Genomic DNA, 24346 nt, shown 5'->3' on the forward strand with positions numbered 1-24346 from the left:
TAGCTTCCCATCAATGTGTTTTCTCCAGCCCTACCCAGATAAAAAAACTACAACCTCCTTCTTGGCAGCTCTGTCCTGCCTTGCCTCAAGAAGCAAATCATGCTACCCAATGTGTTTTAAAATAAGTTCACTTTTCACTAGAAGAGTTGTGAAGCTGCATCTTCTTGCTCTACTTGTGTGATTCCCAGCTTGCCATGTCCTTCCACTTCCCTGCTCGTATTCCAAAATCCTGTCCTCCTTTTTCCTTCAGCCTCACCTTACCCATGTGGTGGGGACTGTATGTGTTTGCTGCTGCTGAGCTGCTGCTCTGGAATGGGATTGTCCCAGAGGACAGCTTCTGGGTGAGCTGCCTGGAGCATGCAGCACATGCTTAAGTGGAACTTCTGCAGTATCTCTGGTTGCTGCTGGGGATGTGTGGCCCAGCAGGGTTATCTCAGGACTCAAATATTGCTGTATATTACAGAATTATCTATTCTGTGTGCTGAGGTTGGCTTGGGCTGCTGTATAAATAGGTTGTTTCACATAAAGCATCACTCCCTACCCTCCTCTAAAATGAAACTGCTCTCCCTCTGGCCCCTGCATTTCTGTTCTGGTGATGAGTTTGTTGGAATTTTTTGCCCATTGACATTTACAAATCTGTGTGATGATGTAACTCTGAAATAACCATTTTTTTCCTATAGATTATAAACGCCTTGTTAACCAAATTGTTCTGTGTTGGGTTAGATGTTCTGTTTACAATGCCAGGAGCTGGAGGGAATAATTGTGATTTCCTGAAATTTGTTTAAATAACTTAATTTGTGAGTGAGTGACAAGTTAGGTGTCCAGTCCTCTCTGATTGGCCATGTGATGTGATCTATCAGTACTGGTGGTGCTGCATCACTCACAGCTGCTGGGCAGGAAAAGGTTGGATACTCCCTGCACTGGTGGCTCAAAGTGAGGAACCACCATGGGACAGCTGGACCTTTGGTCATACCCGGCACTGATGTTGTAAAAATGGGGGTACTTGAAAACTTCCTGCTTGTGCATGCAAAGTGCAGTGTGTACCATGGATAAGTCTGCTTCTACCCCTTCCATACGGCTAAAGTTGTGTTCTAGAGGACTCATTGGCAGAGCATTCCCTAAGAAATAGCTTTGGTTTGGTCATTTTCAATACGCAAAGCATTTTCCTGAGTGAGAGGCATCTGGAACACTCATCCTTTGAATTCATTTCTAGGTGAGATCTTGCCTTGAGCTAGGAAAGATTTGAAGTAATCTTTGGATGCATGGGCAGGATACAGATGGCACCCTGTCTCTGTAGCTGTCAGGTCCTCTCCTCCTAATGTGTTAATGGAATAATTGTGTGCCAGTGGGGAAATCTTACTCATAGATGCTACACATAGGTGCAGTTTCACCTTAAAGAACAATGGTTTACTGCTGGCTGCTCTTTCTCACAGACTGTATGTTTTTTATAGGGTTTGCATTCATCATTAGTTGATTTTCTGTGAAGATCTGTAGAAACTCTAAATATATCCCTGTGTAACCATTTGGAAGGTATGTATCTTGTAGCCTCAAAGTGCTTCAAAGGAACATGGTAAATCAGGTGCAGGATAGATTGTGTGGTGCTGCAGTTGATAGATTGTGTATATGGTCTGAAGGAGATTTTTGGATTAGGATGTAAAATCCCTTGATCAAGCTCCTATATGAAAGTAGTAGGACTGATGCCACTAATTTGCTTTGATGCTTTTGAAGTCATCCTCTAAGTAAGCTGGTGACTAACCAAACTGTGGCTGCACTCTCCGAAATTCCCTCTGGACTCTTAGAAGTGGACGGTGCTGATGATACGACTGGAGTGTCTTAAGGGAGATGGGCAGGCAGTGAGGGGGAAATGTCTGGACTGGTTCACTTTACATGAATCAGGACATCTCAGTGAATGAACCACAACTTTTCATTTCCAGAGTGAGACCATTTTCTGTCATGGTTTTGCCATAATAGTTTGCACAAGACCCGCCACTGAGAACGAGATGACATAAATTGTTGGGCTGAGTCCAAGGAGTCCTCAGCCCGATTCAGCAATGTCGAGGGGAACACCAGATATGTTTTACAAGCATATGAGCCAAATTATAATGCTAGGACTCCATCTGGACTGTTTTGATAAGTGGGAGCACACCAAAATGTTGCAATTTTCACTTGATGAGTCGTCGTTGTGAGCTTCAGCCTCAGAACTGTTCGTTCATGCTTTTGTGCTATCCTAGCAGTGACTGCTTTTCCATTACTTGATGCACTGTTGGTGTTGGATTGCTGGAACAGGAACGTAAAAGGTTGACTCTAAAGGTGGAAAAAAATGTCAAACTGCACACTCCCTGGTGTTAAGGAGGAAGGCAGAAGCACTGTTTCCTTCTCTTCAAAGAGATGGTCTGCCTACCCTTCTGTAGAAATTATGTATGTTTTTTGTGTATCTGTGGTTTTGACAGTGAGAGAGAGCTGGAATTCCCTTCAGATGTGGATTTTAGTCTGTTTTCTTCCCAGCTGAGTTTGTATTGAACCTTTTCAGTTTAAATAACGGAAGTTTGGCTACCTGGAATTGGGGTTCATTCAAAAGGAGTACATTGAATTTTGCTGTTTTCTGCTCGGGTTGTGAGACTCGCACGAGTAAAATATCAAATTCAGATTCAAGTTTGAAGATGCAAGATCAAAGCTCTGGCAGTCAGCAACTTTTATTTGTGAATTTCTGTTTCCATTTGACTGTAACTGGGTTGTTAATGTTCTTGTCTAGAAATGAAATTATTACAGTGGAAAATGGGGGCGGCACGCCTAAGTGGGCTATTGTGTCATTATCCATCAATCACAGGCAACAAGGAAACAGGTATTTAACACAGGAGGACACAGAGTTATTATCCACCCCGTTCCCCTGCAAGCCACAGGGCACTTTCTAGGCTCTTATTAAAGCTTTAATACCTATGGAGAGCACGAGAAACACTGTGTGCTACGGGATCAGGAGCTTTGCTGTCATTCTGCATCTGTGCAGGACCAGGAAACACATGAGGTGGAAGAGCACTGAGAGTGCTGGCAGGCAAATCCCTCTGCACTGCTGAGGAAAGGCACCAGCTTCCCCAGTCCTCTCCCATTAGGGGGGGAATTTCTTCTTCCATCGTATTGGGGAACATGTGAAATGGACAGCCACTCGCATGTCCTCGATACCACTGTGTGACCAACTTCCTGAATCCTGGCTACAGTTGCTCCCAGAAGAGGGCTGTGTGGGAAAATCTTGAAGCTGTTTTGTGCAAGGAGACACAGGAGGGAGGTGGAAAGTTCTTCCTGGCTTCTGCAGAACAAAAGCTGTCAGATGTAAAGGAGCATTCTGCCTGAAGGTTTATTTTGTGGTGCTGTTGCACCATGTGTATGTGTTGACAGCTACCAGATGTTGCATCCAAGTGTCTTCCTGCATCTCCATGGCTTCAGGCCGCCTATAAGTTCAGTTAGTTATGCCTTCCACAGAATGAACAAACAGCTTCTGAAGGACAGGGGTCTAAAATAAAGTCTGTCATGTAAGGAATTACATTTTTAATGAGGGTCAAAGCTGTAGAGCTGTAAACATGAGATTTAAGTATTTAAAACTCTGAAACTGACATTAGAACAAGAGAATGGAAGTAATTTTCTCCTGTTTTCATAGACAACAGGGGAAATCTTAGTTTTTTTGTGATGTACAGTCCATGTCTAACCAGGAAATTAGCAATATTCAGATGGGCTTCATGAACCAGATTTGAGCCAGGATGGCATTTAAAGCCCGAGCAAACATTTGATGTACTTTTCCATCAAGGATCTCAGGAGCAGAGTTAACAGAGAACGTAATTTTAAGTCTTAAGAATTCCAAGCTGTATTTTCATACACTTAATACCAGGTTGAGAAGTCTCACTAAGAAGCTTTCTCATGGTCCAAAGCTGTACATTAATGATATGATGACTAAGGTATTTTACTGTTTATAGCCTTAAATTTTTGAAAGCCTGATTGATTCTTCCCAAGCTGTGATATCACTGGAGAGGAGTGCTGAGGTGGTGTGGATTTTTTTTTTTCCCCTGACAAGCTGTTGTTCTGTGCCTGGTTCGTGTGGGACCAATGCGTGTCTGCTGTCACTGCTGCCTTCTCTGTCCATTCCATTAACTCAGCTCATCTCTTTTTCTTCCTTCCAGTGTGTACTGGGCCCATCACTAAAAGTAAGAAGTGAATTCCAGAAAGTTTCACACACACCTTCTAATGACAGGCAAATGATTGATCCATCTGGTTCTAAGAGGAGCAGCTGAAAGCATCACCTCTCTGGTGCTCCAGTGCTTGCTGCAGAGAGGTGAGCAGCACACAGGGAGCTGCAGGCAGTACCTGTGCCTGGCTGCCCTCAGTCTGCACAGGCCAGTCTCTGTCCTGAGCCACCAGGTATTAAATCTCGAGGTATTAAAGTCCCACAGGGGGTTCCAGTGACAATATCTGAGCCACCCCCTACTGTGCAGCTTATCTGACAGTTTAAAGAGATACCTGTGCATGCTGTTTCCCCTTCCCAATCCCTTAGGAATTTAGCCATGCTGAGGCACTTCGGACACAACAGGGATCTGTGTTCTTTTCCTTCCTTGGTATCAGGGTTATCAGAGGAACTGCTGTCCTGCACACTCACCTCTCTGGCTCTACTCTCCCAAAGAGCTGAGATCAGCCACCAGAGCCTCGGCGCCTGGAGAGTCTACTTCTGCATCCTGACAAGGCACTGAATTCCTTTCTTCAGCAGTTCTGGGAACTGACCAGGAAGGAAAGATCTGAATTTACCTCTGTTGTGCAGTGCAGTTGCCTGAATGAACCTTTTAAACCTCAGTGCCTTGTCAAAGAGGAGGTTCTGGGTCCCACAGGGAGCTGTGACACCCACTAGTGTTACATTGCACCCAAGCCAGGCTGGCAGGGAAAAATCATTTCCCTCCAAAGGGCTTGGGTAACTGTTCTCATGCTGTGCCAGGTTTCTTGGCAAATACTGACCCAAGAGCTTGAAGCAGCTGTTTTCCAAATCAGCTCCTAAGAAGACCTCTCAGGAGGCAGCACCTGCTCAGACACAGAAATCCGTACAGGTGACAGCCTGAAGGTGGGCCAGGTGCCTTCTGGTTCTGTCCAGGTGGGACCATTAAGGATCTGGATATAGCTTTTGGACAGGCCACCTCAAGGTCACAGTGATGTGCTGGGAATCATCATTGGGATGACACAGGTTAAGTGTTGCACTGCTGGTGGCAAAGGGCAGGGCTTTTATCCTGTGGGAGTGAGTATCAGACACCCACTTTTGTCATTTACTGGGAATTTAGGGATCTTGAGAAATGATGTCTCTAAGGGCAAAACCCTCTTCTCGTCAGAGGTGCTTCCTCTTCCCAGGGTTTTTGGGTCTTTTGCTTTCAGCAGAGAGACTGTCCTGCAGGGAGCTTGCCTGAGCATTGGCTACAGAGAAGGTGCTGCCAGGGCAGGCTCCGAGTGCCGGAGAAGGGAGTTTGGAGGCGTGTCTGGAGGAGCCTCTGGACCATACCCTTCTCTATTACAGTTGGTGTGTTTTTAGCAAACAGTTGCTGCTGCACAGAACACCCTGAGTCCTGTTCACTATGCAGGTGTTGGAATTGGTGTGTAATCCCATAGGGACATGCTCCAGTGAAAGAACATGTGCGTGTTCGTGGGCATGGGTCTTTAAATGCGTAATTAAATTGCTTGAATTTTCCAGCAATAAATTTATCCCTTTGAGGCAGAGCTTTGCAGCCTAACTTTTTTTCCAACGTGATTTTGCACTGGGATTTAGGGTTTTGATATTTGTGCTTCAAACCCATGATTAAGGTGCTGGGTGTTTCCTCATTGTTTCCCAGCTTCCTTATGGCCATTACTAATGGTAAAGTATCCCTGAGGGAGGTGCACAGGAAGGTCCTGGACTGGATTAGTGCATTGTGCTAATGTGCTTAAGTTTTATATTGTTTAACAGTGAGGTGGGATGAGATGACCTTTGAGGAAAAAGGTGGCCATGTTAAAAAAAAAAAAAAGTGAAAAATATTTCCAGGCAGTAGAGCAGCATTTTGGAGAGAGAAAGGGAAGCCCCTGTGTTGGGAGAGAGGGGAGTCTGTGAAGCAGCTGTTACTCAAACATTGTCCGTGCAGTAGCCCGTGATAAGACAAGGAATATTGATGAGGCAGAGCCATGTGGACCCTTCCCTAGAGCCATCTATGAATCATGATACTCAATATGCTAAATATTTAAATATTCTTAAGTTTTGATAGTTTAAATATATTTTTCCAATAGAGGATTCAACCTGATTGATACTTTTCTGAGCATGAAAGCAAGTGTTTGACTTAGAATCATTTAGGTTGGAAAAGGCCTTTAAGATCAAGTCCAACTGTTAAAGAAACTCAAAGGCATGGCTTCCTCCACTTAGCCTGTTATATGGTCTTAACCATGCACGCTTCTCTTTAGCTGTGGAGTGGAAGCCAGTAACACCAGAGCACAGAACTTGTCCCTATTTGAGCTGTTGTCCCCAGATCCTCACTGTCTGGACTCTAGAAATCTTCTTCTGACTCCTTCATGCTGTAAAGGAAGGGCTTTCATTTTAAAATTTCCACCTTTTTCCCAGTGATCCTATAAGCTGATCTGCAGAGGTGCCCTCTTCAGAGGAGTGAGGGAAGCTAGAGGTCAGCATTAGCCAGGCAGGGATGCATTAGGGCCTTGAGTAGCAGGTGAAAGTCCACTTGGCTTCACTGGATCAAAGAAAACTTTCAGATGTGTTGCAATCTCCTTAAAGGGTGAAATGCAAAAGCTATTAATATCACCTACTGCCCAAAGCTGGCCCCTGAGCATGTGAGGTCCTGAGCACATTGTGTGTTTTCCCAAGCTGTGGCACATCACTGTTACTCTTCCTTGAGCTGTAATAGGGAGCTTGCCTGTGCCCACCGTTTTGGTGCTCTCAGAGCAAATGCTGTGTTTAAAAGATAAACACTTTGAGAGTCCTAACTTGGAACTGAATTGGAGTTCAAAATTCAGGCATTAAAATGTAGAGAGCTGGCATAGTCTGAAAAGCAATTTCTGTGTGTATTTGCGAAAAGGATATCAGTGGGGGGAGGTGAGCTGTAGAAAGATACTGGGACTTGCTTAAAAGGAGTATGGCTGGTATCCAGGGAATTTAGAAATCGTAGGAAGAAAACTGGAGGTGTCTGTGGAAATAAGGTACTTAAAGGATGCAGACTGGCACCTTCTGCTAAAGGACAAATGGCCTGGATAACCAGGCAGGAAGAGAGGCCTGAGGAGGGAGCAAATAGATAAGGAAGCTTGTGGCACGGTGGATGGTCCCAGTGCTAGTGGGTAATGGGTTTTGAAAAAAAAAAAAGAGCTTGAAAAAGAGGTACTGGGAGTTATCTGGGATAAAGTAATCCTTATATAGCATCCTAATCTGTTACATTTAGCTACTGAATCTTCAGGACTCTCTCAGTTATCCTCCTAATGCCTCAATTCTGTGTTAGTGCCAGTTTTGTTTAACATGCCCATCAGTGGTGTGCCTGAAGCAGTGTTCTGTCAGCTCAGGATGGATGGTGACAGCTTTGGGCTCTCAGTCTCAGGCCTCCACTGACCTTGAAGACCAGGAACCCTGAGCATGCCATGCTGGTTAGCCTTGGATCGCTGTTGAAACAAATGCCTTGCTGCTAAATGCTTCAAGGTGATGCCACATGCTCTTCAGCTCCAGAGTGTCTCTAATGCCCAAGAGCCAAATATCCTGCTCTTTGAGTGACCACTAACACAATGTTTATGTTGTCAGTTGTTATCTCAGTGTTAGTATCGATGGAAATCTGCAATAATAGTACACAGCAACGTTGTTTGGATCCATTTGGTGATATAACAGTTCCTCAGAGATCCACCACTTTTCAAACCATCCTTTTCCCCTGTATATCTTGAGTCTTTTGCCTTGGCTGTCAGCCACTCAGCAGCAGAGTGCTGGATGCACTTGCTAGATCAGGCCAATAAAAAGAAATCCCTGAGCTGTAACTGGTTTGAGAACTCGAGAAAGAGGCTGAGAGCCTTGGGGGAAATCCCACCTCATGAGGAATTTGCTTGTAGTTACTCTTGCTGTAGGAAATGCCAGATTGCTGCAGTACCCTGCAGCAGCCTGGATTGCTCTTGTTTCTTCAGCTCCATGTCACGCTCCATTTTCTAACTGTTTAATTACAGATGGATTGTGGTTTGTGGGTTCACAGCTTTTCTCATCTGCTTTTTGTCAGAGGTAAGCAGATGTACTGCCTGTTGCTCTGTACAGTTGAGTCCCTTGTACAGCAGCTGCTGATGAGTTTGGAGATAAAAACTTCAGCATATGGAAAACAGGGGATGAGAAGCCAGTTTCTGTGGCTGAGATGATCTTGTTCTGAAATATATCCAGCTGGTCTCTTATCCTCCCAGGTGTTGGCTCTCTGCTTTGTCTCAGGAAGGTGCTGCCTCCTCAATTTCACGAGCAGCTGGAGATAGTTAGGGAGACCTTTGGTGTTTGACCCCACCTGTCTGCCTAATTTGGAGGTGAGTCCTGTAAGAGAGAGACCCCTGTGCTCTCCCTGCCAGCTCCCACCCAGCCTCTGCATGGTGCATGCCAGTGGAATAGGATGCTATTACATAACTTGCATTGTGTGGCAGTTGGGGGTTGTTAAATCTGCATTTCTAATCCATACTCAAATAGGAGCAGAACTTGAAAACATTCTGATTTGTAGTTCCAATTAGATAACCCGGCTTGTGCTGTCAGTCTCTTGTCTCCTGTGCTGTGCCACCCAGTGCATTTGGAGGCCAGGGCTGGAATATACCCTGAGGGTGGTAAGAGCTTTTTATTCTGGGAAGTGCTGCTGGGACCAGGGGCACCCACTGCATTCCCAGACTGCCTGCTGGGGTAGTGTCTGAGCATTCCCAAGGCAATAAACACTTGTCATTAATCATTTTAAATGACTTTTAAATGATGGATGTATACTGATTTTTGGATAGCCATCCTAATTATAGTAAATATGCATAAGAAGGCTGAATTAACATCATGTAAACGAGGTTAATGCTGGTATTTTAATGTGACTGCTTTGCTGTGCTGCCCAAAAGTGTTATTTTGTCATAATCTTCATATGCAGTTTTTTATCTGTTTATAAATGGTATTTTCAGTTAATTTTTTATCATGTTGAACCATATCAGTCTTCCAACTTGGTTGTTACTCAGTAAGAAGGATACCTGAACCTTTCAGTTCATGGCACAGATATTTTCCATTTAATCAGACCATGAACAATATAAGGAAATAATTAGCTGAAGTGGTGTTTGGTCTGTGCATGAGCCAGCTGTTAAAGGAGGTCTGAAGATGGTTCACTTGTGGTGGAGGCACCTCCTGCACTGCCTCAGGGTTGTAGCCAAGAAGAAAAGTTTGACTTATTATTTCTTGTGGGTTTGGATGCTTGGTAGCTGAGCCTTGGTTCTGTTCCAAAACTGATGTGCGCCGCCCCAGGTGTGTCATCTCTAAAGGTGACACTGACAATTGCAGTTCCACTAAGTCAGGCACTTATGGTGTTCCTTGTGACTAGGGATGGTGGCATCCTGGATGGATGGCTGCTGCCATCACCCTGGAAGAGCTGGAGCACATTCCTCCACAGCAATCCATGGTGATGTTGGTTGCTGCATCCACATCTCCGTGCGGTTTCAGAGTCCCTGCGGTAGCTGCCAAAGCATGACCTGTGGGGTGAAATACCTGGAGAGCTGTCAGCTCATTGTTTGGAGGCTCCAAAGTGAGATTTTACTGAAGGTTTTAGTGTTTGGACAGATTCAGTTAAAGCAGAAGTCTGGTTTGATTTGAGGGAGTGGCCGTGTTCCGAGAGCTCTCCCTCCACATTTCCAGTTTTCTAGGTCACTCTTGGATGCTCTAATTTTTTTTCAGGGAAACAGTTAGCAAAAGCTTTGACACTGATGATTTGTATTCTGTCATCTCAGTCTTGAGAGCAAAGAGATACTTTTTTGGCAAGTTCTCCCCCTCCTCAACCCCCAGTCATCATCATTAAAAGGCTGTCAACAAGCATGAAAAATCCTAGCGTGCCAACTGTAAATGCTAATTGACAGACAAGCAGCTGAAGCGGTGGCTTGTGCAGTGCCTGACCTGCAGCAGGCTGTCTCCTGGCCCTGGCAGTAGCTCCATAGGTTCCCTAGGAAGTGGGATCAGAGTGCTCAGTGCTCACATACCTGCAGAGCCAGGCTGGGCTCTGTGCAGAGCAGTGCTATTCCAAACACGGTAAACTAGAGGTGAGCTAAGCCCAGCCTCACGAGTGAGTGTGACATGTCCTAGGAGTGTGGTCTGGCTTTTTTCTTGCAGGTAGGCCTACCTTCCTGGTATTCTTTAATACTTCTCTGGGGACAAAAAGCTTGGAAAATGCTTTAGTAAAACTAGCTTTGTTGCTGAAGCCATATGCCCTGCTGACACAGTCTCCAAAGTGCTGTCGGAAGGATTGCATCACCTGTGGATATCATGGCTAAGGGATTTTCTTCTTTTTCTTTCCCTCTGTAAAAACAACGTGTTTCTGTGGGGTTCTTCCCTGCTCAGTGGAGAGCTTTGAGATGGGGCTGCGCTGTGTGTGCTCTCTGCAAACAGGCTTTATGGGTTCCTGGCACAGCTCTCTAGGACCATCACATGGTAGGGTTGCTCCATGGATCATTCTGCTGACAGGAGTATTTACATACTTGGCCATAGGGCAGATTTTTCAGTAGCTGAAATGGCTGGGACTGAATTGTATCACTTAGATTAGAATCCGATGTTGCATCTCCAACGACCTCTAAGCAAAAAATCCATGTATGATTGTGCTTGAAAGGTATCAAACAGTAGCACAAATTACTCCCAACAGTAAAGTCCTGATGCTCTGTTTTGATGCATTTGGCAGTTCAGAAAACAGTAGAATCTGCTCATGCCCTTGGAAATCTGGGCATTTCCATGGCTGAGAGCTTGGTGTCCTAGTACTGCAAAGCTGTGCTGCCTTTTAAACCCTTCACTGGTGAGTCAACTCCTGTGTTTACTGCTAGTTATGAGGGGGAGGTTCCTGACTTGGAAGACCAGAGAGACATTTTTGTTTCACTCTGACTTAGAAAAAGCCAAGCTGCTCCAAAGTACAGGGTATTAAAAATACAGAGGAATTAACAGACATAGTGCAGGTTGGTGAAAAAGTCCAGGATAAAATGCCTGAATGTGGAAGAGATATGGTGCCAGACACTATATGTGGCATGCTTTAAGCTTACCCTTTTTCCCCCCCTAGCACTGTTCCCTGAAATTCTCAGAAAATCTTTGTGATTTCACCAAGATCTGCTCAACTGAAATCTGCTCAATTTGACTGAAATTTAGGGTATTACCCAAAAATTTTGCACAGTAAAGGAAGATCTAGGTGAAGAAGAGTAAGCAGAGACAGGCACTATAAGAAATAAAGGTTCTGAAAATATTTGCAATGGAATCTAGTGATAAAGTAGGAGAATGAGGCATTCAAAACTACTGAATCCTGACAATGTGTGTCCTGAGTGAAAGACTCATTTTTGGAGAGTTAAATGATGATTGCAACCTTGAAAATTACTTTATCGAGAAGAAATCAGTAAGAGAGAGCTTGCTGAAAAAGTGAGCAGGCAATCAGCAGGGTGTTAGGGAAATCAGGGAGTAATTATGCAAGTGACACTTTCTGCAGCCTCCGAAAATGGAATTTGCGGAAGGGACCAGCACCGCCAGCACAACATGCACTTAAATACCATTTTCCATAAAACCAAAAATAATCTTCAGGCTTTCTGGCAAGGTTTGTCCTCAATGGCTGGTAGAAGGCTGAAGCTCTGTGACGGATTGCCCTGCCAGAGGAGGTGTTCTCTAATCGAGTTTTTTTGTTTCCTGAGCTCGTAGGCAGAGCTGCAGCTGCCTGCTGAGGGGCTGCTGTTCCTGAGGACTTCCCTGGGCTCATGAGGATGTGCACCCTGCCTTCTCCTCCTGCCTCTGATCAGTGTGTCCTGAGGCACACGTGGGCATTTCTACCCTGCTCCTGGCACTGCCCATCTCTTGAGTGTGTGCTGAGATGTGATGGGTGCCCTGCTTGGGAGAGGGAGCACATCTGTCTTAGAGGGACCAATATTCGCAGTGGGACAGCCTTGACTTCCACTTCCCTTTCTCACTTGTGTTTCCCCACGTGCCTTAAAGAAGGTGCAAACCCGCTTGTAGACATGTGAAGTGGGCAATAATCCCTGCTGTGAATAGACCCTGAGCAGATTCTCTGAAGGTGCAGCAGGGTGCTCTGTGTGCACACACCAGCCTTCGGCAAGGTCCAGGAATGGCTTGGCTTTCTGTCAGGCAAAGGCAAATCCAAGTTGGAAAGCAGTGCTTGAGCAGCTGGGTGACAGAAAGGAACCCCTCAAAGTGTTCAGCATAGGCCTGTTAGGAAAGGATGGCTTTGGTCCATATAAAGGGAGGATGTGAAGAGGGGAGGTGGTGGAACCCTGCTGTGTTCTTTTGTAGGAGTTCAAGGCTTGTTGTACTGCCACTCAGTGATTCCCTCCTATGAACTCTTCACTCCCACTTTACATATTCCCTAGCATCTCCCTCACGTTCTGCACAGCAGTTTATGCATGGATATATCATGACTTCTGAATAATAACTCTGGGAACTTGTTTTCTCATGTTCATGGTTTGCACTGGGGGTTATTGCGTGATGAGGCTACTGGGTCAGAGTACCTGGGAAGCTTCTGACTCAGCAGAGGCCCCCAAAATAGGCTGGGACCATTTACAGGTCCCTGACATCTGTCTGTGCTATCAGGCAGCTGCTCTCCTGGGACTTGGGAGACCTGGGTCTGGGTCTCTTTATTGATACAGCATCTCAAATTGTGGTATTGGGCAATCCAGGCTGCCTGGTCTGGCAGTGCCTCCAGTGACAGGAGATGTTTCATGGCTATGTACATCTGTGACTCGGCCTGCCTGCGTCCTGCATGCCCAGGCATGGCCTGTTGTCCATGGCAGATGGGAGCCACCAGGAATCATCACTGCTCTGGGCAGGAGCTGGGGAACTTGTACCTACGACCCATTTTATCTGCATTTCAGCAGAGCTTGTGGGTGTGTTGGCACCTCTCCAAAGCATCACGTGTGGATCTGGAAGCAGTGTGTCTGTGGGCAGTGGAGCCCCTCAGGTGCTGCTGCTCAGGTGCTCAAGGCCAGCCTCAGCAAGGAAGGGCTGGCTGCAGAGCAGTGGCTCTGCTGGCTGCAGGGCCAGTGGCAGATTTCTGGTGTATTTCTCTGAAGAAAAGCCATGGTTCCATGACTGGCATGAAGACTAACCCAAGTATGAAAATTCTCTCACCGGAGAGGATTTTTCCACGCATTCCTCCTCAAGTAGCTGCCTTGAGGCCAGCCTGGTGGTGGCTGGTGTGAGGGAGTCTGTCCAGCTGCCCCTTGCCAGCACCTGGACTAAAGCAAGTTAAAGCAGTTTCCCACTCTAGTTATTTGTCTCTGCTCTTCCTGGGATGTGGCAAGGCCTCTCCTGCCTGTCCCTCTGGAGCTGCCTAACACAGCCCTGCAGCCCCATGCTAGAGCAGGGCACAGGCTGTTTCCCTCCCGCTTCCATGGCAAAGCTCCAGCTAACTGAACTGGGAGGCTTTCTCCCCCTTTCACCCTGTTTCACTTGCAAAAGCTTTAGGAACCAGAGCTTTCACCCCTTTCTTTGCCTCTGAGTAACCTGCGTGTGCTGGGCACGTTCGTCATTTCCCTCCTTGTCTCAACAGGGAACTCTTACGATCGGTGGCAAAGAAGTGACCCTTGAATACACTCCGTGCCCAGAGTTTTGGCGCTGCAAACGTGTAAGTATGTGCTCAGAGCTGTGTTGTGCTTCCCCTGCTGGCACTTGTGGCAGTGGCAGCTCAGAGGAGTCTTAGATATTTGCTCGGTGGCCAAAATCCCTCAGAGTAATACCTGCCCTGAAGCTCTTGCCTCTTCTAAACTGTGCTTTTGCCTACCTTGTTTTTGGTCCCACCTCTGAGTGCATGTTGCTCAGGTACAGGTAGCCAGATTTTTATGCACAGAGCAGCCTTGTCCCTGTGCAGTGATTCCTTTTTAACATGTGGGAAAAATAGCGTGTGGATCCTTTCTCCTTAAAAACCACAATGAGACAGTGATTCCGCCGACCGGAATGGAGCAGGCTTCACTCTGGTTCATGTGTGTAACCACCCCTCTGCCTCACACAGGAACCTGTGGTCTAGCTGTGGCTGTAGAAAGTGTAGCAGGAAAGGAAGCATGGAAATGGATCCAAGTCTACTGCATGCTGGAACTGGCTCATTTCTGGGAAGGCACAGTTGCCCAAGGGTCAGTTTGTTCCTGTGCCCTCCCCAAGGTTCTCCCAGAATGGGAATTTGCAGCTGCAGCAGGCTGGAGGTGATTGCTGGAGAAAGGACAGGATTGTTGCCTGCATTCCCACTGACTGCAGGCTGAGCGGTTGCAGCAGGACATGAAGGGATTGGTTCTAAGAGTCCCGCCTTGACCACTGGATCACCCTGGGCTACAGAGACCCTCATCCAGCTGACTGGATGCACTCAGCTGCAAGCAGAGCTGTTGCTCAGTGTCTCATCTCTGCTTGCAGCGCTCCAGAGATGGAGACGCAAGTTTCAGGCAGTGGTTTCAAACAGCTCTCAGTGCACTGAGGTGGCTGCACTGTATCTCCCCACTGTTGCTGTGTGTAGCCATGGCCTGAAGGAGCTTCCTTGTGCCCCAGAGCATTCACAAGGCTTCAGTTAATAGGAAAGAATTGTTATGAAACAAAAGCAATGCATTTACAGAGAGCTTAAGGAGGAGGTCAGGAATGCTGTGTTTGGAGAGAGCTGTGAAGACTGGGCACTTGGCTCTCCCCACGGTGGCTCTAGGTGGTACCATCCAAGGTACCACCCAAGCCTGTACAGCTCTGCCTCTTGGTTAGCAGACACCTCATCATTAACTCTGCAAATTACATCAGTTTCTACAGTTCAGCTCAGATAAGGACTTCATCACTGCTTGAGGGGTGAGTTCAGGTTAGAGATTGCCAAGGTAACTTTGGACCCTTTGAATCAACACTGTGCCTAGCAGGGAGCTTTTGATGCAGCATCTCTTGAGAGGGGGAAGAGTTACGTCTCAAGGACTAGAGAATAAATCTGTGCTCAGAAGTTGTGTGAAAGCCCTGTTCCCAAGGCAAACCCAGCTGAGAGTCATATGAGCATTTATCTGCAATTCCAGCCAAGGTCCCTGCTGCCATTACCCATCACTGTAACTTTTTCTTAGCTGCTACTTTCTGAAAGCACACTGCAGAGTCTGGAATTCTGTAGTAGGTTGTACCCACTGCCTTCAAAACACAACTTCCTCATGCTGTCCATCTTCCATTGCAGTGTAAGGTGTGTACTGTGGGCTACAGATCTTCCTGTTCCTATTGCAAGCTCCCAAGAGATGGTGAGTATATCTGGTCCACTGAGCTTGGTCGGTTAACAGTTTCATCTATCCTGACAAGTAAGTTTCTCTTCTGGCTTCCTGTGGCATCCCTTTTGCTGGACTAGCTGAGCACTGTGTAGGAGGATTGTTAGTTTTGCTTCACTTAAACCCTTTTTGCCTGTCCACACTAAAGCTATTACGTGCAATGCTGTCAGGCTCTCTGCTCTTGGGAGGCTTGCTGGAGAGGTGTCTTACTGCCCACAGCCTTCCCCTCCTATTCTCTGGCGTTGTCCTTCATCCACGGAGTTATGGTTGTGTGTCCTCTGGGACTGTGAGCTGGTACTGCTGGCCATAGGTGAGATGGTTTCACCTCAACCCACCTTCCTTGGGAGATGCAGCTGCATGTTTTTAGTGTCACTCAGAAACACTGATTTGCCTCACTTTTGATACTCTCAGAGTAGGATCACAGAATCATGGAATCATTAAAGTTGGGAAAGACCTCTGAGACTGAGTCCAGCCATTAACCTGTCATTGCCAAGCCCACCACTAAGCCATGTCTCTTAAGCACCACACCTACATGTTTTTTGAACATTTCCAGAAATGGTGATTCCACCACTTCCCAGGGCAGCCTGTTCCAATGCTTGATTGCCCTTTTGGTGAAGAAATTTTCCCTCGTATCTAACCTAAACCTCCCCTGGGGCAACTTGAGATCATTTCCATTCATCCTGTCTCTTGTTGCTTGGGAGAGGAGATTAGAGGTGAATCCAGGATTGGAATTGCTGAACTCACCTTGCTGGCTGTAAAAAATGCATGAGAGGAGTTCTCCAGGAGCTTCTCCTCACCCCACCAGCACCTCTGCTTTTTGAGGTGGGAGGGCACAAAAGCCAAAGCACACTTTCCTTGAGGAACTGATTTCTTTGGGATGATGGCTGTGCCAACCTTCACCATCCCTGGGTGCAGCACCTGGGGCCACAGTGCCACGAGTGAGTTCTCCACACTCCTCTGGCACTGCCTGTGCATTCCAGCCACTGTGTAAGCCTTGACTCAGTATTTTTGAGCAGACTTCTATGTACTGCCCTCCTGGCCTGGGCAGAAGAGCAATACATCAACTGTTAATGCACAAGTCTCTATTTACTGAAGCACGGTCCCTGTTGTTGTGCTTTCTGTGCTCTGTGGCTCCTCCATCAGTGCTGTGAAGGCAAAATTCACACAGCTGGCCCAACACAGCTGTGGGTTGTAGTGAAACTGCCCAGGAGCAAATTAAACAGAGCCTTTAAGCTGCTGTGAAGACAGATTGTGGTGAATGCTTCTTGCTGACATGCTTTTCTTGGGAAAAGGTGCAGTAAGGTAACCTCTCTATGACTGGGTGAAGCAAAACAACTCTCTAGGCATTTACAGTGGTTCCTGCAGCTTTGTGACTGATGGGTGTGAAATGGACTTTAATGTGCCTCTCTTACAGGGAGCAGAGCAGGCCCAGAGTCCAGAGGTGGTGCTGAGGGAGAGGACACATCGGCTGAGCAGGAATTCAGTAAGAGAGTTGCCCTCCCCATCTCTGGGGTTGTGCTCGTGTCTTTGTGATTTGCACAGGCAGTTTTCACAGCTGCAGGTGCAAAGTGGTTTCATGTGCAAATTTTACATGAGGTTCTGTAGCCAAAACTCTGCATGCTACAAACTGCAGACAAATGAGTAGAAGCCTGTCCAAGGTGAGCTGTGCTGGCAGCCAAGCAAGGCACTGTGCAGCTTTCCCAACAGTTGTGTGCAAAAGCATCGTGTGTTCTGCCATGCCGCCCACTGCCCAAACAGAATGAGAGCAGGGACTTGCTCTCAGGGACATTAAAGAAGGAAGCTTCACTGTATCACGTCTTGCACCCTCATTTCCTTCTCTTTGTGGGAAGAGGCTTCAGCAGCAGGTGCAAGGCTGGTGGTATCTGCCTTTGCAGCCTCACAGATTTGGCTTCCCTTTGCAGCAGTGTTAGAAGCTCAGGTAGGGACCTCTTTTGCAGTGAAACCAGGCCGTTCAGAGGCCTTCAAGCACAGCAACTTGTTGGGGTTTATCTTCTCTGAATGGCATAGGTAGACTGGGGGGGGAGGGGGGGAGGGGAAGGGTGTTCCCACATTGTTTCTGTGTCATCTGTGGTCAGTAGGCACCTGATAAAATCTGTGACTGTATTATGGATGTGTTTCACTCAGTGGTCAAGAGGGTCTGAACCCAGTTTTCCTCTAGCATAGAGACAGGGTGACAGTTACTAGTTGATATTGCTCAGTTGTGGATGATCAGGAGTGCATCATAGATAGTAAGGATATCACTGCCATATAGGTTATCCTGAGCATGGAAGGAGTGTTTCTAAATCCATCCCTGATTCTTGTTTGTTCAGGGAAGAGCCAATCCTATAAAGTGGCCAGAAAGCCTCTTGTCTTTGATGGGAAGTCTTGTAAAGGAGCCCAACACAAAACAAGGCAGTGGAAGGATAACAGTACCTGAACAAACCTTGTGTCTGCCAAGTGTTAAGACAGTGGATATGCAACAGGCAGTACAGGTTGGCCTTTTATAAGGAGCACTGCTGCAAGGGTCAGAAGATAGGAGAAGAAAAATACCTGCTGAAACATTCTTATGTGAAACCAGTCCATTTCTCCTCTAATAGCAGAGACAAAGCTTGAAACACCCGAGCAAGAATTGTCAGGTCAACCAGGATCTCCAAAGCAGCCTCTCCAGCCCTCAGTTCCTGCTCCACAGCAGCAATGTCAGCCTCAGGAGCAGGAGCCAAGGAAGAGAGATGAAGGGAGAGAGCGTCGGCCCTCACAGGAGAAGAGAAGGGACGTGGACCGGCACCAGGAGCCGCCCTCTCAGAGGGAAGCAGAGGAAGCCACGCCACCAGATGGTGGAGGCAGCAGAAGTGAGTGACACAAAGACCAGTTTTGGATTCCTCTCGCTTGCACTCCATGAGGCCATCTGCAGAAAGGGCAGCATTTCACTAAAACCTCTGGAGGCTATTTTCTGTGTTGTGCAAATCCATGGCATCAAGAAATGAAGGCCTGTCCAGCTCCAAGGGTGCTGACAAATTGTCTTTAGGAAAATTAATTCAGGCTTCTGGGTGGTGCAGTAAACTTAGCACAGCTTCAAAAGCCTCTTGGGCCAGCAGTTACCCTAGGCTGAGCTCTGAGAAGGGGCTATTTTCTACTATGTTTTCTGGGCAGGAAAGGTTAGCAACTGGAGGCAATACTCTGAGCATCTTGCAAAGTGGAAAGCAAAAAGCAATGGCTTTGAGACTCAACTGTGAGAAACTGTGCTCTTACTTTGAGCGGGTTTGGTAAAACTTGGTTATAAATTCTTTCTTTCGCTACTTTTTCTTCCCGGGCCACCTCCCTGATGGTGTTTCTCAGCAATTATGCTGAAGCGAATCACTCGGTTCACCCCACCTGAGGTGATTGTGAGGCTCCTGGCCCCGTACGTGCGTCTGTCCACGTCCAGCGTGCGCATCATGAAGAACAAGGCTGGGCGGATGGGGCAGACCTATGGCTTCATCGAGCTGGAATCCCATGCTGTAAGTAGTTTCCTGCTTTCACCTGCTCCCTCTGTTGGCATCTGAAATCTGTAGAAGTAGAGAAACCACAGGAATACAAGAAATCTCTGTACTTGTGAGGCTCCTGTGCTGGAGCAAGTCCTCTCCTCTGCTTATCTGACCAGGTACAGGAATTAGCTGGTACAGCTGTTGTTCTCTGGCTTTAGGAGTCCAAGATTGTTGTTACAAGCTGTGACACTGATTTTCTCACCTCGGTGCATTTCTTTGTGGACACTCCTAAACTTGAACACTTCTTGCATAGATACTTTGTTTGCAGAGAACTTGAATTCAATGGTTTTTGTTTGTAGAATGCAAGAATCTCAATTAACAGACCATCCCACGTTGGAGGGTTCACATTTTCTGTGTCTGGGTGTCTCTCAGACTCCATAGCTGTGCTTTGAGGTTGGTCCAGAGGGTGTTCACCAAAACACTCTGGGGCAGCAGCAGCCATGGTGCTGCACTGTCTGGCAGCCCTAAGAGAATGCAGTCCCCAGCTGGCTGCTGAAATTGGTCATAGGACAAGCAAAGAACCTCACGTTGCATTTATCCCTTTTGTTGCATCCTAAATACCCTTCACTGACACTTAGACTAATATTAGGGTTGTGTTTCTTGTCCTGCTGAGCACAAGACATTCCTTCCAGGCAGACTGGATTTGGAAAATGTGCTGTTTCCTTCTCATGGAAAGTGACGTTCTTTTTCCTTTTACAGGAGGCGCTGAGGTTGCTAAAGATACTGCAGAACCTGGATCCCCCGATCTGCATTGATGGGCGTATATTGGAAGTGAATCTTGCTACAGGGAGGAGAAGGTACAAACAGATGAGGCAGGGGGGTTGTCCTTTATGTGATGTACGGTTGTTGTGTGCTCTGTGTTGTCAGAGCAGGTGCTTTAAAGTTTGGCATGGGAATTAGCACAGATGTTCCTACAACCAAAAAATGTGTTGGAGAAGTGAAGGCATTGAAGCTTGAAGAAGCTTCAGGGATTGAGCAGAATGGGATTAGTGATCATATTGCATCTTGTTGTCCGGCCATCAAATCCCATTCTGAGGGAATTAGTGGGTTCAGCTTTTTAAAAAACATGTGGAGAGATTCATCTTTGTAGACACAGCAGAGTGGACTCATATTTCTCACGGAGACAGTGGTTTGCCAAGTCTGTCTCCTGGGATGGACACAGTCCAGCATGTGGCCAGAAAAGATGGCCTTTCTGCCTGCTGATCATTTTGAATATACTGAGGTTAATATAAAACCGAATTAACATTATCTTGCAACCTTTTTCTCAATAGGAATGACTATGGGGAGCACGGTGACAATTCCTACTATGGCCCGGTAGGTCTGCACAGCTTCCCTGCCGGTTGCTGAAAGGGAGGTCACTGGGGGGTCATGGGCCTGGCTGTGTTAGGCTTTTTCTCTTTGGGCTGCTGAAATACTGCAGAACTTGTTTCACCACGTTTGAAGATGGAGTGATAATGCTCAAATGTGCCCACTGCTGCTCTGCCCCTCACAATTTATCATGTGCATAGAAGTGCAAGTCAGTGCTGCTGGAGGGAGTTCTGGGCTGGGTTACTCGATACCACACTTTACAGAGTGATTTCACTGGTGACTGATCTCAGTTCCCAGAGTGAATGTCTGTAGTGCTTGTTACTAGACTACAGGACTCTCCCCATATACTGGGTGGGGTGAAGGCTTCCATATGGATTGCTATGAGCACCTCTCGTGGAAGCTGCAGAGATCTCGTGCTTCGTGACAGCATCCATTGCTCTCTGTAGATGAAAAGCTGTGTCTGCCTGTGCTCTATTTAGGGGGTGGCTAAATGAGCCCTTCTCCTAAACTTCAGGCCTGTGAGAGGGAGGAGAAGCAATATGATGTTTGTTGAAGAGTCTCTGATCTGTTTGTGTTGTTCACTTACTCCAGGGCAGAAGGGGCATGAGAGACAGGAGGGGTGGCGAATCACAGCAACGCACCAGAGCACAGTGTAAGTTAAACTCTGCTTCACTCCTACTGTGGAGACTTTTCTTCCTTAAAAGGGCACTGACATGTAGAAATCAGCCCAAAAATATTTTTAAAGGCTAAGAGTAGGTTTGTTTGCTACACCCACTTGTGAGTTCCTTTGCCAACTTTGTTTAGTCACATTTTCCTATCTGATGATGTGTTTCTCTCTATTCTCACTGTGTGAAACTACATGCAGATAAAGGAAACTTGGTGCCTATTTTTCCTTGTTGTGGAAAACTGATGGGATAAAATCAGCCTGGCAGTTACTAGAGGAGACAGAGGAAAATACACTTGATGCAGAAATGCCAGTAGCTGGAAGACCACTCCTGATTGTTTCACTAACTTATTCCTTACTGAGGTCTGTCAAAGGACACTTTGGAAATGAGGAATATTCCTGACATTATGGGCCTGCTACCCTTAAGGCCTTTGGCTTTTCCTGTAGAAATAGTTCACTCCCTTTTCTTCTCTGGAGCTTTCATGAGCCCATGGGGTGGAAGGGATGTGGGGAGTGTCATCACTTTAAACAGGATATTGTTTGAGAGAGAACAGCTTTTCCTTGTTCACAGGGGTGGGTGGATGTAGATACTCATTACCCCATCCTTGGGGAAATTACTGAGTTTCATGACCAAGTTTTGTGGTCTTGTGATCTCAGCACAGCCCCTGTAAATCTGTTTTGATGTGGACGTTTTGCCAGAGTTGTGAAAACTTATCACCCCTCTTACTCCTTAAAGAAAAGATGATGTAGGTCAAGTCAAGTCATACCTTTCTTGCCAGGAGAAAAAATTATTCTTTCCCACTCTTGGTCCTTTCACCAGTGTAATGTTTGTTCGTGCTTTTGTCTTGGTAAAAGGCAAGTTCTGCCTTTGGAAGCCTCTGGAGCTAACTCCTGTCTCTCTCTTCAGCACCATCAGATGTGTCCACATACATTTATGATCCTGACACTGGGAATTACTACGATCCCATAGCTGGGACATACTATGACCCCAGAACTCAGGTGAGTGTGTGGGAAGGAAGCTTTACATGCAATATGTTCTTACAAACTGCTCTTCTCTGGAGGGATTTTGCAGCCAGATCCTGAAGACAAGCCAGCATAGGGCAGCACAGAGGCAGCTTTGTGTCTCACACTCTGTTCTCTGACCTGTGTGAAAGGGATGCATGTTGCAAAATATCAACTTAATGAGAAGCTAGGAATCCATTAGCTGTGTGTTGAACCAGCCATAGCTGGCTCTGGCCTCTGAAGCACTGCCTTTGGAGGGTTTTTGGTCTGCTCTTCCTCGAGTGGATTTACAGGCAGAGCATTATTGCTAAATTTTGCTGTAGACATGTGATATGTGACTGTCTGTAATAAAAAATGAATAGCAGACCTCTGTTTTCATCTGTGGTCTCTTTGCTTCTCAATCCTAGCCAGCAATACTGTAAGGAAGCCAAAAAAGAGCCATCAGCAGAGAGTTTCTGGAACTATAATCTTGTTTTCATGATGCTGGGGATGTCCATGCTGTGGGAGAGCAGGGCAGTGCACTGGTGACCTGGCTGTGGTCAGCTGTCTTCTGACTTTGCCCCAGCAAAGTTCTGAAGCCTTTGCTGTCTGCAGTCCCTTCTTACTGTGCTGGTCTCCCCAGCTCAGGAAGGACAAGAAGCCCAGTAAGAAGACTGCAGGGGTTGGGCTAAGCCTGCTCCAAATGCCTCTTTCAGAGAGAAGTCACAATAGACCGGGAAGCCTCCGAGCCCCCGACAGAGAGCAGAAGGCGGCGGCACGGGAGCCAAGAACGGACAAGTGACAGGAAGGAGCCACACAGCAGGGACAACAGGGACAGAAAGGACAAAGGGAAAAGTACTTCTGCTAAGGTAACACTCTCCAGGCATCAGAATGACCTGAGGCCAGGAGGCTGAGGGAAGAGAGGTTAGAAAATAGAGAGTAATTAGAGGATTCAAAAATGGAGGGACAGTGGGAGAAGACAAAGGGTCAGCAGCTAGGTAGGAACATGGTGGTTGTCCAGCCAGGTGGGAGTAAGTTCCTGAAATTTTTCTCTCCTGACATTAAATCCAGGGCTTTTCATCCCTTCCTTATAATGAAGGATTCAGTCACATCCAGGTAACTGAGACATGTTTCACTTGCACTGCTATTGTAATAGACAACAAAAAACTGGCAGAGGCATTTAAACACACTGAGTCAGATGATGATAGAGACTCAGCTCTCCCCTAACTGTGGTTTCTGCCCCCCCCAGTCCCAGGGCAGTGCCCTTCACTGCTGCTCCCAGTGAGCAAATCCTGTCTCCCCAGTGTGGGAGCTGCTGGTTGGGAGTAACTGCCCAGAGCGATGTTTGAGCACAGCCCAGGGCTGTGATACTGACAGGGCCTGAGGAATGCCAGGAGAGTTGGTAGAAGTGATTTAGCCACCAATGCAGAAACTTTATGTTCTTCTTTGCCTCTTGGTCTGAATATGCTCAGTGGCATGACCAGTCCTGGGCAACTGGGACTTGAGGGCTGTTAATTGTCCCTGAGGCTGGTAACAAGCCAGCCAAGGGGTCCCATCTGGTATGGAGGCTTTCAGGGACACTGACCTTGGAGAAACATGGTCCTGTCTGAATGGAGGGTAGAAGCATCTCCAGTAGAAATCATTCCATAATTTTTCCCACTTGCCTGTTTTCCATGGATGCTCAGAAGTGGCTTCCTGGCTGCTCTGTGTGCTCTCTGACCCCTGTGTTGCTGCTGGCCTAATGCACAGTCTTGGATTTTTCAGAATGAGCCTGGGGAGGAGAGATTCTTTACAGAAGATGTCTTCAAAAAGCCATTGCCTCCCTCTGTGAAGAAGGATGAGAGCACAGGCCTGGTAAGGTGTTACACTTGTCTTCCCTGGTCAAGTATGAGTAACTCATGAGCCACTAAATTGGAGCCTGTCCAAGGCTCCAGCCCAGTTCTCTGTAAAATGTGTGAAAGTGAAGCTTCACCCCAGCCTACTGTTTGTGCTGCTGAGCACACAGCTGAGTATCACAGGCTCATCCTGTCGCAGTGCTGACTGCAGTCTCTGGTGCCCTCTGTCCAGGATAAAGAAGATCCTGGGAACCCTGCCATGCTGGCTGAGCCTGGCCATATGTTGTGCCACAGTCACAGCAGAGAAAATTGGTGTTGTCTGGCAGTGAGGGTGGCTTTGTACCTGGTCTTCATGTCCTTTGTGCACACAGAGAGGTGCCTGGCCCTGCCCCAGCTCCCTCACTGACTGGGACCACTGTCAGCATCACAGTGCAGCAAAGAGTGAGAGTGGGGCGGGCTGAGACAGCATGTTGTGCTGCTGCAGCTGTCTCTAAAATCACAAGTATGGCTCCAGGAGAGCTCTGGATTCCACAGAATGGGAATGTCTCCCACCAAAACCACCGCCTCATTTC

The 24346-nt window shown here is 47.0% G+C and overlaps 1 protein-coding gene across 2 annotated transcripts in view; it reads left to right on the forward strand.

Annotated features, from left to right (window-relative positions):
* The window catches only part of RBM6 (RNA binding motif protein 6), a 58003-nt gene that overhangs the window by 27937 nt on the left and 5720 nt on the right, over positions 1–24346 (forward strand). For both annotated transcript variants that reach the window (XM_008632145.2, XM_017732337.1), the window contains 11 exons: positions 13752–13826; positions 15378–15438; positions 16877–16945; positions 18060–18311; positions 18799–18959; positions 19686–19783; positions 20258–20300; positions 20886–20946; positions 21866–21957; positions 22656–22808; positions 23704–23793. In XM_008632145.2, coding sequence (XP_008630367.1) covers positions 13752–13826; positions 15378–15438; positions 16877–16945; positions 18060–18311; positions 18799–18959; positions 19686–19783; positions 20258–20300; positions 20886–20946; positions 21866–21957; positions 22656–22808; positions 23704–23793 — 1155 coding nt within the window. The remainder of the gene's footprint in view (positions 1–13751; positions 13827–15377; positions 15439–16876; positions 16946–18059; positions 18312–18798; positions 18960–19685; positions 19784–20257; positions 20301–20885; positions 20947–21865; positions 21958–22655; positions 22809–23703; positions 23794–24346) is intronic.

Source organism: Corvus brachyrhynchos, unplaced genomic scaffold (genome assembly GCF_000691975.1).
Source record: "Corvus brachyrhynchos isolate BGI_N302 unplaced genomic scaffold, ASM69197v1 scaffold4, whole genome shotgun sequence".
Lineage (NCBI taxonomy): Eukaryota > Metazoa > Chordata > Aves > Passeriformes > Corvidae > Corvus > Corvus brachyrhynchos.